General features: G+C 42.9%; 2 protein-coding genes across 2 annotated transcripts; one reads left to right on the forward strand and one right to left on the reverse strand.

Moving 5' to 3' along the window:
- Positions 1-675: 675 nt before the first annotated feature.
- On the reverse strand, positions 676-1,600 carry LOC128743513 (uncharacterized). Its single transcript, XM_053840110.1, has one exon. It carries the CDS (start codon positions 1,491-1,493, stop codon positions 864-866), a length of 630 nt encoding a protein of 209 aa, XP_053696085.1. The 5' UTR covers positions 1,494-1,600; the 3' UTR covers positions 676-863.
- A 3,343-nt stretch (positions 1,601-4,943) lies between these two features.
- Positions 4,944-18,916, forward strand: LOC128742374 (uncharacterized). Its single transcript, XM_053838714.1, has 9 exons — positions 4,944-5,255; positions 5,333-6,106; positions 14,032-15,414; positions 15,475-16,834; positions 16,895-17,108; positions 17,170-17,415; positions 17,474-17,812; positions 17,876-17,992; positions 18,068-18,916. The coding sequence occupies exons 1-9, from the start codon at positions 5,231-5,233 to the stop codon at positions 18,194-18,196; spliced, it is 4,587 nt and encodes a 1,528-aa protein (XP_053694689.1). The 5' UTR covers positions 4,944-5,230; the 3' UTR covers positions 18,197-18,916.
- Positions 18,917-19,028: the final 112 nt, after the last annotated feature.

The raw sequence follows: 19,028 nt of genomic DNA on the forward strand, positions 1-19,028 counted from the left end.
ACCACGCCCAGGTAGGGATAGGAGTTGGTAAACAGAGGTGGTAGATTTTCACATGTTCACTCTTTGCCACGCTCTATTAAACTGGTAGCTCTTTATGGACTTGAAGCCGTGATGCTGCTCATGGAGGACATACGCTTTTCAGGCGCTTTATAAATGAATTGAAGACTCATCTTTTACCAGACTTGCTTTGCTTTTTAGGAGTTGGAACACGTTGTAATTAATAGTATTGTAAAGATCACATCATTTATTTGGGCGGCTATTAGTTTTATTTTTCGTTATAAAACCGTTCCGATATTTGTTCTACACCCGTCTAAGCAAAAATTTCGTAAAAACCATTCGATGACTAAAATGAACACACTTTTCTGTACATCTTTTACGAGTTAACCCTCTCTGTCCCATGGTAGCACATGTGCTCCATGACTTCTGATACTAAAATCGACCGATAAAATGCTTGAGGCATTCAATTATGGATATTTTGATTTTATAACGTAGTAAAAGCATTGTTTTACAAGGTGTATAGTTGCGTTTGATGAATTGTTAATTAATAGCTTTTTTACATGATCAAAAACTGTAAACCACCAAAACACCCCTGGGACAGAGAGGGTTAATTAGAAAAGGTTGTTTTTCTGAATTTTGTTTGTGAAAAATCCGCAAAGATAGTCAGTTTATTGCTCTTATTACGTTTTTATTATTCTTTTAAATTCTAGGATAAAATAAAAAAGGTTTTATTGTGTTCCAATAAGAGATTTCCCTTACCGGATGAGCTTACAGTCTAATGCTTCCATATCGAGTCTACATCCTAACACATGACTGAACGCTAAATATTGATGAAATATAGTCAATTTATGTTTGCAACGAATGCACTAGCTTCCGGCAGCTCCATCCTCTAGTTCCTCACTCTGATTGCTACCGCTGCTGGCCAGTCCCTTTTCCTGAATTGCTGCGACAACAGCCGACTCAAGCAAATCCAATCCTTCATCGTTGACAATGTCCACTCGGCGATCAACCGCCACCACAGGAACAACCGGGACGCCGTCTTCCTCGTCATCACCTCCGGCAGAATCACCATCTCCATCAACTTGCACCGGCTGCAAACCCCGCTCACTGATGGCGGCCATAATTGCACGATCTTCTATCAGCACCTCCTGCTGGTGTTCCATTTCGGCCACCTCTGCACGGGCCATCATCTCGGCTTCCACACCGTTATGACGTGCCTCGAAAAAGCTCAAATACTGCTCCAGTACCATGTTGATGGTATTGTCTTCGATGCAGGCCGCAATCTGTGCCTCCTGCCAGCTGGCCAGATCAGGAGCCGCCAGCGCCGGTTGTCTCACATTGATTTCCTCCAGTGAACTCGACGACGGCCCGGCAGCCATTGGAGGACGCTCGACGGTGGCCGATTCCGAACTTGGACCTTGGAACGATAGCAGACGTGGGCGTTTGCTGATGGAATTGTTGCTGATACCTCGGCCCGGAGGATTGTGGTCGCTCATTGCGGGTTGATCATTATCCCGTACAATATATCTGGTTTGCAAATATGACGAAAATTTTCTCGCTTCTTGATTTTCACTACTGTTATTTACGTTTTCTTTCCCTGTCAGAAAATGGTTTTCTGTTTGTAAAGAAATCGATCAGTCAGTGACGTCTTCTTTTTCTGTTTTTGTTTTGAAGAACAGCTGAAGCCAGGGGGCTGATATGACGTCACATTTTCGTTGCTCACATGAAAAAGGCGGCAAACGCAATGCGATTTCACAAAACGAATTTATCTAACCATTTTCACAGTTTCATGTATTTCGCATTAATTGTCTGCCTGAAATTGGCTATGTGATGCTAAAACCTTGACTAAAATCGAACTAAAACTAACAAAATTTAACAATTTACACATCCGACTCGGTTGTCAGCTTGAGCCCATCTATGAAGCTGTCAGCTTGGGCCCGCTCTATGTTGGCTACGTTTTTTTTGTATAGGTTGGTATTGGAAGTGTCATTCCCGTGGCTGAAGCTTTTAGTACAATTTACAGGGTTGCACACAATATGTTCTCTGAACTGAGCAACATTGATTTCAAGATTTATTCAAGTTTCAAATATTGGATGCAAGTGTGTGTGTGTGTGTTTAGTGCCGCTTAGTTGGTTTCGAAGTACGATGCTGGTTTAACAAGCCAGTCGTTGTACGTTCGAATCTCGGCTAGGCGGTGCTTGCTAGATACAGTTAGTAGGGTTTTTGCACTACTGTGTTACCTGACTCACTGCGAATATGCGTTGTGTTCGCGGGATCGTGTTGGTTCGAAAGGTTTCGAAAAATATCGCCTTTGTATCGAAAATATCGTTAATTTTGATCACTAAAAATAACGTACTTAAACGTTATATTTCAAGTGCGAGTAGTACGCAATAATTGTATTGTGAAACTGAATTGTTTTTTATGCAACTTTTTACAAATTAAATGCTATAAGGGGCCGTCCAGATACCACGTGGACAGTTTAGAGGGGGGTGGGGGGTATGAAAAAGTCCACGCTTGTCCACGGAAGGGGGGGAGGGGGTATGAAAACTGTCCACGTGGACAAGTTTTTTGTCATAAAAAATAGAAATTAGAAATTTTCTTATAGGAAAGATTAAGCCTGCGTTATTACATAGGAATGTTGATTGCCAATTGTTGATTGAAACGTCACAACATTAAACCCATGAATATAACCTGCCCACCATGCATCACTTCGCACTTGCACCGAATGTAAATTTCATTTTGTTTCTATATCAAATGTAGCTCACCACAAAAGGAATCGCCCTCAGAAAATTGTGAAAATGGTCTTGTGTTGTGTAGAAGTCAACTGCCAACTTGAGGCACCCTGGTTGGACGCGACTCTTGACTCTTGAGCTTGACGGAGAATCGTCAAACGAAAGACACGGGTTAAACGGGTAGTTTTGAAGTCGATAATATTTCGCAGTAGACAAGATCGCTATGGATAGAAGAAATAGACTGATTTAGAACGTCCTTTTTACGTAATCTTTATCCTTATTTTTTTTTTTAATAATTACTGAATAAATCAAGTTGAAAACATTTGGTGTCATGTGTTTATGTTTGTTGAATTTTAGATGAGAAAAAAAAATGTCCACGTGGACAAACAGGTGAGGGGGTGGGGGTTGAGCCAATGTCCACGGTTGTCCACGGAGGGGGACGGGGGGGTTGAAAATTGGTATTTTTCTGTCCACGTGGTATCTGGATGGCCCCTAACAAAAGCACAACTTATAAAAAATCGTTTGTTATCGATATTGCCTGCATATGCGTTATAAACGAATAAAACGTATGGTTACGTTTTATTTCAATAATACGCATATTCGCAGTGAGTCAGGTAAAACAGTAGCCCCGTAACTGTCCTGTACTCTATCCAGCTTTCCACGAACGATAATGGCGGATATTGAGCACAAGTGGGCACAATCTTTCGACATTCATTAGAGGAGCATCAGACTCGCCCTGAAGGAGTTACTATGGGAACATCCATGATTGTTTGTTGTTCAAGTGTAAAAATATAAACATTGTTTAGTTTTCGCACATGAAGCGAAACATATTGCTAATTTTCCACCTTTTCGTGTACGATGTATAATTGAACAGATAAGAAGTTTTATGGATTGTGGCTTCGTAGTTTGCGCATACTTCGGGAATAACGTCCAAATGCGCAAAGGAAAGTTTCTTATCAGACCGAGACGCTGGCCAACTTGGCTACGGCTCGACCAATATAAAGTTAATGTTTGTCTGAGTCGAGGTCTGAGTGCACGCGAGTATTCAATTCGCACAATACTAAAGGGGATTTTTTGAGCCGGTGCTTTCAGGAAATTATGGCCACAAACCACAAAAGTTTGCTTCCGTTCAACTATGTTCCTCTTCCGCTGATCTGCAAAACTTAACGATGTTTACATTTTTACAGTCGAACAACAAACCAACAAACAATCATGGATGTTTCCATAGTAACTCCATCAGGGTGAACTCGACGCTCCTCCAATGAATGTCAAAAGATTGTGCCCACTTGTGCTTAATCACCGCCATTATCGCTCGTGGAAAGCTGGATAGCTCATATGCTACTTACCTCTCTCCTGCACTCAAAATAGACCATTTTAGTCGAAACTGCCGAACCAATTACCTTTTCTACAAACCGAATATTTTTGATATTTTTTTTCACCAATATATGGATGTTTAACATACAACAAATTTGTTTATTCAACCCGAAAAGAAATGAGATGAATTTTATCTAACAAATAGGAGCAAATGAACACCAAAAATTCATCCAATTGCAACCTGGAGTGAATTTAAATTCGCTGTTTCTTCATCTTTACCTTATATAGGGTAACCAACGTATTTTAGACCCCATCAGTGTACATAATTTGGACACTTACAGCAAAATCAAATGGAAGTGTCCAAAATATGTACAGCTGCTGATGGGGTCCAAAATACGTTGGTTACCCTATGCTCTCATTGAGTAAAGCAACTATCAATCTGTCAAATATGAAATGGTTCGCATTCTGAATTGATTTTAACCATTCGAGGTGAAATAACCATCGAACTGTCAAATTTTAACTAAAAAGTTAAAAATTTCGCGAAATGGTTCACAGCCTAAATTGTATCAGCAAATATAAAATGATTGCGCAAGAGAATTTGCATCACTGAAACAACTTGGAGAAAAGTTTATTAAATACTTTTACAAATTTTCGTTTACCAAATAGTGCGCAAAAAGGTGCGCAATTTTATTTATTTAAAATTTAAATGTTTATTAAATATATAAAATATATTTATTAAATATTTAAATATTTAATAACGAATCTAAACACTTTGTACTAAAAATGTGCTATTTAACCGCTACACAACCCTGCTTAAGAAATGTCAAAACTTTGCATCATTTTTTCGATGCACAAGAAAAATCGAACGCAAGATATGGCTACCTGTACCAGTTGTGTTGCCTGAAGCTAGTTGCGCAAGAAAACTGTATTTATTCGTCTAAATGTAGCCCGTTGGATTCAAAATCGGTCCCAGTTGGTTGTGTAAAAAGTCCCAAACAGAAAAATGTCGTCACTTTGGGACGATCTGTGCAAATAATGCTCGATAGGTGCTTATTAAAGTGAGCTATTTTCTATCCTTCAACAAAGAGAGCAGTAGGTACCGAAGTGGGAAAAAATCGATAGATTATTTTCGCAAGTCTGCGAAAAAATACTATTGAATGCAATTGCGAGTTAGTTTTCTTTAAACTATGGAAGTAGTTGCTCTAAAGTTAGGTAAGAAATGGATTTTTATATTTTCGGCTAGTCTGCATGCAACAAAATATTGATTAATTCGTTTTATTTTTTGTTAGAAAACCCGGAAGTCCTTCGGGGTGCTAACAATAATAATAGTATCTGCTGTGACAAACTCGATGACAACAAATTGCTGGAGAACTCGACGATTGCTTCTGGACCACCAGCGATGACGAGTAGCGTGGCAAGTCTGCTGGACGATACGACGCCCAGTGACTCCGGGGTTCAGTTGCTAGACTCCGAGTCTAGTGGTCTGAATGAGTCAATGATATCCAGTGCCGGTGGGTTTGAGTTTGATGTGACCAACTTGCAGAACAATAATAACAACAACAACAATGGAAAGATCTTGATTTTGGATAGTCCGGTAAAGGAAGAAATAGGCAAATTTGTTGAGATTGACTATCAGAAAACTGAAGATGGTGCAGAGGGTGGCACTGATGGGGAGGTGGAACAAGCTATGACCAGCAGCCAATTGCCGGAGGAAATGATTTCCAGCACATGCTCGACGTTCGATACAGAGAATATCGTGTACAGAAGACGGGTAAAGAAAGGTGCCGGTCAGGTGCAAAACAAAACACCGAAGAAAAGGGTTTCTTTTCATGAGGATATTCTAAAAAACACCAAAACTGACAACATTCACATTGAGCACGGATTTATCACCTACAAATCTGGAGCCAATAAAAATAAACAATCAGCTGGGGGCAAGGGACGCTATTCTTGGTGCTCGGAGCATAACGACGATGGATTTGATTACGGGGACGAAGATGCTGGCCAGAACCAGCAATACGTATACAGGAATGCTTGCTCGGATGTACTGGATTACGGTAAAACAGGTGAGTTTTGTTGGTGATCTTACTTGATTTATTTTTTCTCAGAAATGTAAGATAAGCCGCAAGGTTGCCGATTCTATCTTGACAAGGGAGTGATAGCGAGCACGAATCAATAATATCTGAGGCCGTTCGATGTCAAAGTGAATAGCATATGGGTTAATTCTCAGGCCTCTTTTCATATCCTTCCTTTTTGCTGAATTACCCCGATGAAACCTCTTGATATAGCTTATAAGCACGTATAAAAGATTAATAGTATAAAAAGTGCTCACTCAATAGCGATTTATAGCAAAAGGAAATTTTCATCACCAAATATGGTTAGGTTTCGCAATCGGAATGTTATACCTTGGCTTTTAATTTCTTGAGGGGCATTCGATTATCTTCATCGTACCAGCGTGTTAATTGACTGGTGCAATGACCTATTATATATATGTTCTTCTGTATTATTACACTTTAAAAGCGGAACTGCGCAGACATGCGCAGGGCAGGCCAAACTCAGTTTTCCAGACGCAGATGCGCCGAACAAAGGAAAACAGCTTTGCGAAGCGGTGAAAAAGCTGTAAACAACACACGGATATTTCACAATATTTACAGTCAACTTTGTCTAACCGTAAATTTTTTGTCGCAAACCGGTATGCCCTGGATTTGAAGGAAAACCTTACCACGGAGATGATGACCATTTACCAGCACTTTGTCTTAATAAGTTAGGAAGAAGATCGGACAGTATCGGACAGCAGCTATAAAGCTGCTGATATTGACCTAAATTTAACACCAGACTAAAATATGGCTTGATCACTGCATTGAATAATTACGAAGATTTAAGAGGACGTGTTATCGCAGGAGTGGATGGAAGGAATCATGTTCCCAATCCACAAATGGGCGGCTAGCTGGATTACTCTCTAGATCACAAGATACTCTCAAAAACGCTACCGTGGTGTATTACTGAGTGTCCAATTTTACTCGGAGCCCCTTTTTCTCCAAGCTATTTCGAAAGGGTTAGCAACATAAGGCTGAAAATCATAAGGCTGAAACACGAAAGGCTGAAATTCGAAAGGCTGAAAACTAAGTAACGCCTACATAAGGCTGAATGGACAAAAGGCTGAATGTTCGAAAGGCTGAATAACGAATGGCTGAAACTTTGAATAAACAATGTTCATGTAATACTAAAGGCAGAAATTTCAGAATTTTTCACAATTTTAACTTAAATCGAAGAAAACTTAATTAATTTTTGATAATTTTTTATAAATTATGAAAAATAATTACACTACATTTTATAGTGTCCAACGGGGAAAGCGTATCATTTAAGCTTAACCTGTGTACTGAGAAGGCATTGCATGCTTTTCATCTCGTTTCAATGTATTCCAGTAAATTTTGACAATGATCCCATGTTTATGTGCCAAACACATTCCTAGATGATTCAGGACGAGACGGCCGCAGGCCGCGAGTGTTCGCCGGCGACCCGCCGTCGGAAGCGCCGGCCACTGCGGGGGGGCAGCCCCCCCGCAGAAACCACCTCTATTTAGGTGCAAGCATTTTCCTAGGTTTACTGACTAGTAGGGGTTATCCCTTAGTTGAGTCCGAACGAGCGGCAGCGAGTAAGGACAGCATATAACGAACACTTGAGCAGGCAGAAAGCCGCGAAAGTTTTATGACATACTCGCCCGTATGAATAAAACAGTTCTGTTTGCTTTGCTTTCCCCTGGCAAACCTTATAGACAAAGTCTTATATATTTTTCAGCCTTATGATGTTTCAGCCTTACGTGATATTCAGCCTTTTGATTTTCAGCCTTTCGTAGCTTTCAGCCTTTTGAAATTTCAGCCTTTCGGTTTTCAGCCTTCCGAGATTTCAGCCTTTCGATTTTCAGCCTTTCGTAGGAGACCCATTTCGAAAGAAACCGTTTTTTTTCTCGTTTGAACGGACCTACCCTCGTTGCCAACTTTTCTCTTTTGTCCCACTTAAATCGTTGTTTTCGCTCTAGTATAGGGCCGCCGTGACTCGCATTATATCAAGAACTCGTCGCTCTAATCGGTACTGGGGTATTGGGGTTCATCCCCAATTTCTCGCACGTCTCGTTTCACTTGCAAGCCAACTTCAACCTGGTCGAGCATTGATTCGAAGAGAACTGATTTCATTGCGCTGTCGTCCGGCATCCTCGCGACGTGACTGGCCCATCATAAGCTCCCGACTTTCGTCAGGTGTACAATGAATATCTCTGCAATGAGTATCTGCAGCTCATAGTTTATACGTCTGCGCCACTTAACAAATAACTTGCGTCAGATTTCTTTAAAATACGGTTAGTGACTTACGAATCCCGCAAGCAAAATTACAGTCTCAAGTTTGTAAAGAACTACCGATTTAATTGGCGGTTTCTACGTTGTTAGGTTTATGCTGCATCGAAACCGCATCTTGACCGATGTCTTGCGGAGGACACGTGCCTTATCGGTCATAACCGTTTCCGTTTAACTGTATCGTATGTTGCCTTAAAATCGACGAAATCATGATGTGTGGGCACGTTGATATTTCATATTTTTGAGAACTTCTTAGAGCAAATTTGGAAATTTCTGGTCTGCTGCTGCGCGAACCCCCATAAATTCCACTTGGTACTGCTCTACGAGTTCTCTTGCTGTTGGAATTGGATGACATAAGAACATCTGGGAAAGTATTGTGTAGACAGCGTTGATCAGAGTTGTGCAGTGGTAATTGCAGCAATGTAGCCGATCACCTTTTTTTTCGTTTGATTATAGTTTAAGTTTGGGTTATTCGTGACTTCTGCGGGGTTGGGAGTTTACCGCGAGTTCTCGGCGTGAGACGCGTGAATGCTAACCACTACTCCGGGATTGATCCCGATCACCACATTTGTAGATGAAACAAACTCCTTCCATCCATTCCCCCGGCAATTTGTTCTCCTCCCAGCGAGCGAAGAGCCTCGTAATGTCTTTTTTACAGCCCGCTCATGAGGCCAACAGCTCGTGAGCGGTCAACAATTTGCGAATGTGAGCGGCACTAGGATGTATGGCTTTACTTCTTTTCTTTTTCATCTTACGTCCTCGTTTATACAAGCGGACCTCGCCAGCGATCGGTATCAACTGCTAGGGTTGCCATGACGAGCAAAATTTCCAAATACTCGCATAAACTTGTCGCAGTACATGAAAAAATAAGAAAAGAGGGAGCCCGAGAGAGATGCCCTTGTCAGTCTACTCGCTAGAAATTGTGAGAAAATTAGACTACACGAGTGAGGGCTTCGTAACACAGTGCCGTTATTAGTGGTTCTGTACCATGGTTGTACAGATCAGGTGGGAGTCGATTCTGTCCGGCGGTCTTCACTGCACAATCGTCCGGCGTCCTTGCGACGTGGCCGGCCCGCCGTAGTCTCCCAACTTTTGCCAGATGAACGATGGGATCTCTCCAAGTAGTGCCTACAACTCGTGGTTCGTACGCCTACACCACTCTCCGCTATGCGTTTGTACTCCGCCAAAAATAGTCCGCAACACCTTTCGTTCAAATACGGCAAAAGCACGTATGGCTTCCGTAAGCAAAGTTACTGTCTCAAGTCCGTAGATGACCATCGGTCTGATTACCGTTTTGTACATCGTTTGCTTTGTGCGGCGGCGTATGCTCCTTGATCAAAGCGTCTTGCGGAGGGAAAAGTAGGCTCGATTTCCACCGTGAATGCGTCGTTGAATCTCCTTACTCGTATTATTGTCAGCGGTGACCAGAGTTCCCAAATATACGAATTCATTTCCACAGTAGCCAATACGGCAGTAACGAACCAATCACCAGGCTCCAACGGACATTTGCCGAGGTTGTCGAACTATTCAACTTTCACGAGACTTCAAAAAACAAGCTGAAGATGGCAAGAATTTTGAACTAGTGTTGTATTATGTAGTGTGTCGGAAGTTTTAATTTAATTGTATTTGACTACTATATTTGTACTTTTTATTATTTCATGTACATACATACATGTGCCTAAGAGATGGTGGGGTTTTTATGCCCCTTGAGAATGTCAAGACGGCTTTTCCCCTTCCCAAAATCATTAAGATCAATTAGATGTTTATTTGTTTATTTGTGCATCAACAGGCCTTGTGGCCCAAATGATAATTTAACCTAAAAACTTCGCGCTGTTGATAAAAAACGATTTTTCAGCACGTTACGGCTGACGTCAAATTCAAAGCTGGAGTAAAAACGGTTAAAGTGGCGTAGGAGACCGGTAATCGTGCTGAAGCTGCTGTAGTTAGCCCGTCGTTTCGGCACGTATAGAAAGTGGCTATGGCGCAATGTACGACTCCGGACGTGAATATCAAGGCTTTCCAATATATACGGGCAATCCACTCGTGAGGTCAATAAATCGGAGACAATTGTTGCTCTATTTACATCGCGACGAACATGAAGGGGGTCTAGGCCGATGGCCTTACAGCGTTGTTCGTAGTTTGGCAGCTGGAAAGGGTTATTCCACGGAAGTCTCCGAAGAGCAAAACAAATGAATCTCCGCTGCACTGACTCGATTCGGCTAACTCCATTTTGATAGTATGGATTCCAAACTAGAGCACAGAATTCAAGATTGGAGCGGACTAATGCACAATAAAGAGCTTTCAAGCAGTAAACATCGTTGAAGTTCTTGCCGATGCGCATAATGAAGCCAAGGTTTCTGCAGGCTTTGTCCACGATGAACGCGATGTGCTGTTTGAATGTAAGTTTAGAGTCGAGCAGTATCCCCTGATCCTTGACGCAGTTTTCACGACGTAATGGCGTATTTGACAGCTTGTAGTCAAAAGCGAACGGGTTCAGCTTTCAGGAAAATGTGGAAAATGACTTCACACTTGTTGGGGTTAAGCAGCATGCGGTTGTCGACACACCATTTGGCAAAGGTCGATAGTTCCTCCTGAAGGACAGCGGCGTCGGATAAATTTTCGGCTTTTGAGTATAACTTGAGGTCGTCAGCAAACAAGAGTCGCGGACCTTTAAGCAGGTAGTTGACGTTATTGATGTAGATAAGGAATACTAAAGGACCAAGATGGCTGCCTTGTAGTATTCCAGAATGAGCAGTGAACGATCCAGAGAGACTGCCCTCAATGTTCACCTTTAAGTGGCGATCGGATAAGTATGAACGGAACCAACGCAGCAACGGACCACCTATGCCAAGCTTATCCAGTTTAGCAATAGTGATTTGGTGGTTCAATTTGTCGAAAGCTGCGGAAAGGTCAGTGTAAATGACATCCGTTTCGACCGAGCTTCGAAACTATTTATTACGAGATTGGTAGTCGTGGAGCGCTTGGGCATAAATCCATGTTGGTTATCAGAGATGTACTGTTTGCAAAATGCAAATACTGGTTCAAACAGGGCGAGCTCAAACAGTTTCGAAATTGAGTTTAGAGCAGAGATTCCTCGATAGTTATCTAGGTTTTTCCTATTTCCCTCTTTATGCACAGGGAACATTAAGCCGATTTCCATGCTGAGGGAAAGACACCTGAGTTAACGGATAAGCTGAAAAGATGGCTCATTGGAGAAGCGATAGCGTGGATGCATTTTTTCAGGAACACAGGTGGTATACCGTCCGGTCCAACGGGTCGAGAAAGTTTCAACTTCGCGGCGGCCGATGTAACCATCACTTCATGGTGGTTGTTGTTCAATGGTGAGGTTGTTCAATGAATGACCCAGGAAAGTAACACACTCGGTTGCTTTCGATATCTCTGCAATCGTCAAACTTTCATCAGTAAATACACTGGAGAATTTCATCGAGAACAGTTCAGAAATTGGCTCAGAGTTGCTGGCCGTTTTATCACCCAGGAACATAACCGAGGGTAGACCGTCATCTTTCCGTTGCTCGTTGACATATTTCCAGAAAGATTAAGGGTTACGTTTCAATCTTCGCTCGACATTTCTCAGCTAGCTTCGAAAGCAAGAACGACTCAGGCGTTTGTATCTTGTATTAATCGACAGGTAGTGGTTGCGGAGGGGTAAGGTCCTGCACCTCGAAAATTTCTTTAGAGCAGCTTTAGATCAGATGATTGTATTTAATAAACATAAACACTTCCAGTTTATCGCCGTCAATAGTCACTGTCTGTGGGAGGCAAACGTTGCTTTCTCTAGAACCTCTTCCTACCATATATTTGGGTTTCGACGCATTGATTTGTAACCCTATCCTACTAGTCTCCGTTTTTAGTCTAGCGTAGATTGCCTCCGCCGTCCCAAGGTTTCTAGTAAGGATGTCGAGGTCGTCTGCGAAGGCTAGGAGTTGGCTACTCTTGCTGAAGATCGTTCCTCTCTTTTGGATGCCCGCTCGCCGGATCACACCTTCAATAGCGTTATTGAATAACATACAGGATAGTCCATTCCCTTGCCGCAGCCCTCTGCGCGATTCCAAAGGACTCGAGAATGTCCCTGAAACGCGCACGTAGCACATCACTCGCTCCAGGGTAGCTTTGATCAGCCGCATCAGTTCGTTCGACTGTATCGTGTGCCGCTCTGAAATCCACGAAAAGATGATGCGTGGGTCCGTTGTACTCTCGACATTTCTGGAGGATTTGTCGGAGAGTAAAAATTTGATCCGTAGTAGGACGGGCCCCCATAAAGCCCGCCTGATACTGCCCTACGAATTCTCTTACTATTGGGGATAGAAGACGCAACAAAATCTGAGAGAGCACCTCGAAGGCGGTGTTGGCAATTACAGCAATTTAGCTTCGCCCTTTTTGTAGATGAAAGAGACCACGTCTTCTATCCATACCTCCGGCAGTTACTCCCAAATCCTTGAAATCTGGTGAACTGCCGTCGCTATAGCGGTTCTTGGCCCTTTTTTGTCGAGTTCTGCATGGAGTTGGTCCTTACCGGCGGCTATATTATTCTTCAGCTGACGAATTTCTCGCCGTATCTCTTCGAGATTGGCAGTTGTCGTCTGTAGGCACTCCGAGGTTAATTTCTGTTGCATCTCCTTCTGCTATCTCGCCGTTGAGGTGCTTATAGAAGTACTGCTTCCACCTGTCGACCGCCTTGTCTAGCTTCACAAAGGAAGGCAGAGCTTCATCCAGTACGTGCGCGTAGTTTTCGCCAACTGGTGGGTTGTTTAATTGCCAAATGTTTAATCGAGGAGGGCGGCTTTGTCGCTAGGTATAAACCTTCGCACCCCGTAGTGAGCGTACGTTGGTGATGTTCAAAACAAACCGGCCCTCGATGAGAATATGGTCGATTTGGTTCAAAGTTCGTTGGTCAGGTTATCTTCAGGTGGCTTTGTGGATACCTTTGCGGGGAAAGAAAGTGCTTTTGATCACCAAGCCTGGTTATAACTGGATTCCATTATAATCTGGTTCAATCCGTGAATCTTCTAGCTTGCAACGAATAACGAACTAAATACGAACCAAGCAAGTGCTATTGAAAGTTGAAAAAAATCATGAACTGATGAACGAAAATGTGATTGTGTCCGGGTTCAGAGCTTGCGATTTACTCACAAAGATAATCTGACAAAGGCACATCGAGATTAACGTAGGATAGATGCAAGTTTTTCAGGAAATTGAAATTGCAATCGGTGCAGCTCCACCTTCGGTTTTAGCATTGTTTGATGAGTTGTGGTAGGTGCTCAGGTATTAAAATAACCAGCACCTAAAAAGAACGAATCAACATAAGTTAGTTACGGAGTACGGTAGTCTTCACACATTTCAAAAATATAACTATCTAAATAATAATAAATTTTAACCATGATCTGTAAGGAAACCATTACATTATTCACAATATTCCGCAAACAAATATTTTCACAGTTTTGCGTTCCCGACACTTGAAATGCTAAATATAAAACGCTTCTCTCCGTAATTTATGTTATCACACCATGATGCTTATTAGCAAAAATATTTCAATAGTCGGCAAAAGATATGTTCTCCAATTGAATCTAAAATTGCACCCTTTATTTTAAACTAATCATTAAACTAAGCTATTTCGATTGCAGACGTTTTCGAAAACATCGAGGACGAGAAAAACTACGTCAAGTATGACAATTCGGGCGTTTTCGAGTATGGTCCGCCGGAAAAACGCGCCGCAGCGAAGCGCAACAAGGACGGGAAAGAGTTTTACGAATGCACCTGTTCGGGATCTAATTCCAGTCTGGATTCGGGCAGCAGCAACGAAGCGACGAATTACAAGCAGAGCAAATCGAACAGTTGCGAGTGCATCGGTCAGAGCAATAACAACAACAATATAATACTGGACAGTTGCTACTACAGTGAACCGAATATCGAACATCTGGATGAATTTAACGGTAACAGCATGGGCGCAAACGAACGAGTCACCAAATCGGTGTGGAGCAAGGAAAAGAAACCAAAGAGCAGCTGCTTGAAGAAAACAAAGCGAAACATGATGTACACGAATATAGTAGTTCCGGAGTATGATTTGACCAAGAAGGTTAAAAAGTTTAACGTTCATCACCTGTCGGTGATAGATAATAGTAAAATGATTTTCGGTTCGTTGAAAGACATTTTCGGAATTGCACTCCCGGAACGGGGAGTACCGGAAGGTTCGGAAGATCTTTCCACCGTGCGGGAGTGCATACCGGAAGCAAACGATCCGATGATCGATGACTTCACCGTGGTGCAAAAGCCGAAGAATTTTCTTTCGAAAAGTTTGGACGGCGGTTTCAACAGTAACAAACCGAACGGACCGAAAAAGTACGTCCACAACGTGGACGAACAGTTGAGGCGTAAGAATGACGAGGATCTGTTCGCTCCCAGTCGAAAGAACAGCGTCGAAGAAGAGGAGAAACAGGATGACAAAAGTCCGGAGCAAGAACAACAGCAAATGCAGCAGGTCAGTGAAAAACAGCAACCCGTAGCTCCGTATCGCAATAAGTACATTATCAATGGTGAAAGTACTGTATTTGAACATACTGGGGTGTCCTATTGCTATGAAGATGGGGAGAATAATTCCGTTCCCGGTGAAACTCTTAATCAAAAGGAACTGCCGGTTGGTGAAACCACTAGTGGTTCGTTTATCGGTAAAACTCAAATCAAGAAGAAATTATCCAACATTTTTCAAAAGATGACGGTAATCAGTTCGAATGCGACTTCACCGACGCCTTCTAGCGCCGGGCCGCCACGTAGTGGTGGAGATGGAACGGAAGTGATGCAAGAGGTACAACCGGCAGTTGTTACTGCTTCGACGAACACGAAACCTCGTAAGCAGTCGGCGGATGAACTCGACAGCGGGCTTGGGGATTCTACGACGGAGAAGAGCTCCGATAAGAGCCAAAATCGAATGGAGAGCAGCACAATTTCATCCTGCGAAAGCGAGCAAAGCTCGTCGGTGCAATCCGAAACCAGCAGGGAGCAGAAGAAAGGTTAATTTCTAACAGTTTCAAAGTTTGATGATGGTTTTCCTAATATGTTACGTCTTTCAGCATTATCACGCGAGCAGCAGCCGTTCAGCAATCTTAGCTCTCCTCGTAACTCGATTGGCCATCGGCACCTTCCATCGCCGTTGCGTAAAAAGTCGCTAACCACACGGGTAGATTCTTCTCGTGCCCGCATGAGTCCTGATCTGTTCAATCTCGGTGGCCTACCACCACTGCCGCCCGGTCGTCATCTGAACGCAGATCGGCAGCTCATTTCCGACGAGTTCGATGACATTCTCACGGTTACCACCAGTGCAACCAACGAAACGGACAAGGACAGCAGCGACATAGTCATACTGGACTATCCTTCGACGGCTAGCAGCACTCCTACGCCGCAGCCAGACGTCGTCGAGATGCTACCGTCGGAGCGGTCCGCCCTGTTTGGTCGGCGGCATCACAATCCGATGACGGCTTCGGCGAGTTCGACGTCCACTTCGAAGAGTTCGCTAATCAATCGTTTTCTCCGGAACGTAACGCAGAAGAAGATCCTTGAAGCGACGATCAAGCAGAACACTTTCTTCCAATCGAAGCTGAACACAGAGCGGAAACTGTTCGATAATCTGGTACCGAAAACTAAGGTTCAGTCGTTGAATCGGGAGCTGATTGAAGATCTGAATGCGGAGATTGCCATGGAAATCGAGCTGAGCTCGTCCGCTTGCCAGTTGGATCGAATACAGTTGAACGATTTGCACGTTGAACAGGCCGGCTATGGGTTAGCGCTGGGGGATATTAAATTCGATGGTGGTGGTGTCGGGGTAGGGGAAATTCCGGTGGAGATTTTCAACGGCAATCGGTTGCATATTTTCCGTAATGAAAACGAAGTGCTGATGAAGGTTTTTAAGCTATATAATGGGTACAGTCGAGAGGGTTACATGACTCCGGTGTTGGTTTTTCTTACGGATAAAACGTTGTATGTAACGGATCAGGTGAGGAATAGGCTTTGCAATAAGTTTGTGCTGCCCTACTCGGAGTTGGACGTGATATTGGTTGGTCCCTATGGGAACACGGTTCTGTTGAGCAATTCGGCTCGTGATATGCAGCAAGTTTTGCTTGCTGGAGGTCCTTACCCGGCTGACGGGTTGGTAGCGAGTTTGGAACTTTGCGCCAGAAGAGGCGGTTCGATTCTGCCAGCGGTGGGCCAGCTGACACTGGATCATCTAGCTCCGCTGCAGGCCTTCGTGCGAGATCATTCCAATGTAACTAGAGAAGATTCCTGGAAATACTACGCTGTGGTGAATGTTCCGGCGGGATCACTCGGTGGCGAAGAGGAACCACTTGGACCGCACATCAAGGGACCGCTGATGCATCGAAGGATGTCTCATGCGGGATTCGTTGATAACTGGGCTGCTGGGTATTTTCTGCTGAAGTGAGTAGAGCAATAAATTGATCAATTGTTTGAAGTGCGCTAAAGGTGGTAATTTTTCAGAGCTGGTGTGCTGTACCTGTTTGCGGACGCTAGTCAAAAACTTCCGACGTGGGCAGTAGCCTTGGCCGAGTGCCAAGGAGCCAGACGCTCGCTACATTCCGGTAGACCGTACTGTTTTGAGTTGCTACTGCGAACGGGTGCTCTGCAGCTGGCTGCTCCGGATGAGTACGTAGCTTCTGATTGGTTACAAGCCTTGGTACAGGCTGCCAGTGGAGTAAGTTTCAATCAGTAATTTTGCTTTAATGTGTTATTAACCGTTGATTTATGTGATGCAGCTCTTTGAGCTCCAGGAACGTCGCCCAACGCTTGGATGTACGCTGATCATGACCTCAAATCACCTGCTAACGTTGCGCGAAGATTTCAGTGCACCATTGAGACGGAATACGGCTTCCACCAGTGCAAGCTCTAGCGTCATGATGTCTCCAGCGAAAGAAAATATAAACCCAAACACGCAACAGCAACTGCTTCTCACAGCAGAGAACCAAAGAAAGCCCTCAAATGCTTTAGATACTTCTAGCGAGGTAACTAAACGTCCATTTAGCGGTCTTTAAAAATCCTTAATATGCTTAATACTTACAGATAAGTTCAATCCATTCGACCGGCAGCACTCCAACGCGGTTCAATCCGGCAGTTTGCGACCGGCGCTCGAACTCAACCACTAGCACACCAACCAAGACTAACCTACAGATGGCTAGTAAAAATCTAGCTGCAAACTCCCCGACCCAAAGCTACCGACGTCCGTCCTCCTCGGTGGAAGGGCTAATTGGGGGCGGCGGCACAAACGAAGAGAAAAGTCATACCAATATGAGTAGTTTCTATGGGAAAAACTCCGGTGTTGAGGTATTGACTTGCGCAAGCATTGACGAAATGACAGCGGTTAAGATTCCGGCAATATCCTCGAACTGGTGGTGCATTCTGGTAAGCGAGGGATTCGAAAATTAGAAGCAAATCGAAATTAATTGTTTAATTTGTGCTTTACAGGAGTTCGAGTGTCAGGAAGTACGAGAAAATTCGGATGACCTTGTTGTTTTCTTCTCCACCAGCAGCGAGCAGGAACGATTTCTTTCAATGTTGGAGTCCATTTGGCATTCTAAGAAGGTAAGATTTTCAGTCCAGGTTATTTGAGTGAGTTGATTTACTTATTTGTTACTTTTTACTTATCACCCTCCATAGGAGGATTCCTTCCCGGCGTCGATCGTGACCAGTGAAGACAATGTATACCAGCACTGCTCAAAACTGTTTCTTGAGATTAACCGGTCCTGGGAACCGCTGCTGTCCGCTGCATTGGGCTTTCCGCAGTAAGTGTTCGGTTCGGTTGACCTGGTAAGTTGTACATTTACTATCAATGAATGACAGGAATAGTCATTCTCTCCTCTTTGTACCCTGTGAACTCTAGCCTGAACAGGCATAAAAAAAATTAATGTTAAGCGTTTAGAGTGGCTAAAACCTAGCAAGGGAAGGGCTTTGATAAAATTTTCATTTTGGGCTGGATCCAAACGGAAGACGAAGGCTTAGGGTATTATTAGTTGCTTGAAAATTAATTTTTATATGATTTTCACTGTACTGATTATTAGGTCTCTCTAAAAATCAACTCCAAAATTGGTGCTTAAATTGTTATATGATTAATACCTGTTATAATTTTTTCCAACACCAAAATTTGCTTTTGCAACAGTTTGAAATCGTCGTATAATAAGACAATATGTATTAAACGTTTCACAGCTATACAGTAATCTAACAAATATTGTAATAAAAACAATGGGAATACCTTATCTGAGTAAACTGATTAACATATATGCAATGTAAATGTTAAACAAAACAAACCAGAATACTTAGCTTTATAAATATTCAATGTGCTGTTCACTCAACTTTCGATGTGGTAAAAAATATATTTAATTATTTGAAGTTTATTAAGCTTCCCCAATTATCATCGAATTTGATAGATTTTTAGCCGCTATTTTTTGTTCATACCTAAGATTTCTAAGCCGCTGCTTTGTGATCAAATTATTCCATTTATTTCAAAGGTTATACGAGATTTATTTATTATGTTGCAAAATTTCAATTTTTTAGACTTTTTCAACTGTGTTCTAATAAGACAACGAATGGTATGCCAGAATCCCGCGAATGTTACAATACT

The sequence above is a fragment of the Sabethes cyaneus genome, chromosome 3 (assembly GCF_943734655.1).
Source record: "Sabethes cyaneus chromosome 3, idSabCyanKW18_F2, whole genome shotgun sequence".
Taxonomy (NCBI): Eukaryota; Metazoa; Arthropoda; class Insecta; order Diptera; family Culicidae; genus Sabethes; species Sabethes cyaneus.

What these genes read in the sequence shown, in the direction of transcription:
- LOC128743513 (XM_053840110.1), bottom strand. Translation starts at nt 1,493, where the DNA reads ATGAGCGACCACAATCCTCCGGGCCGAGGTATCAGCAACAATTCCATC.
- LOC128742374 (XM_053838714.1), top strand. Translation starts at nt 5,231, where the DNA reads ATGGAAGTAGTTGCTCTAAAGTTAG. An exon ending in CGAACTGGTGGTGCATTCTG is followed by an intron (nt 17,813 to 17,875) that starts GTAAGCGAGGGA and finishes TGTGCTTTACAG; the next exon opens with GAGTTCGAGTGTCAGGAAGT. An exon ending in CCATTTGGCATTCTAAGAAG is followed by an intron (nt 17,993 to 18,067) that starts GTAAGATTTTCA and finishes CACCCTCCATAG; the next exon opens with GAGGATTCCTTCCCGGCGTC.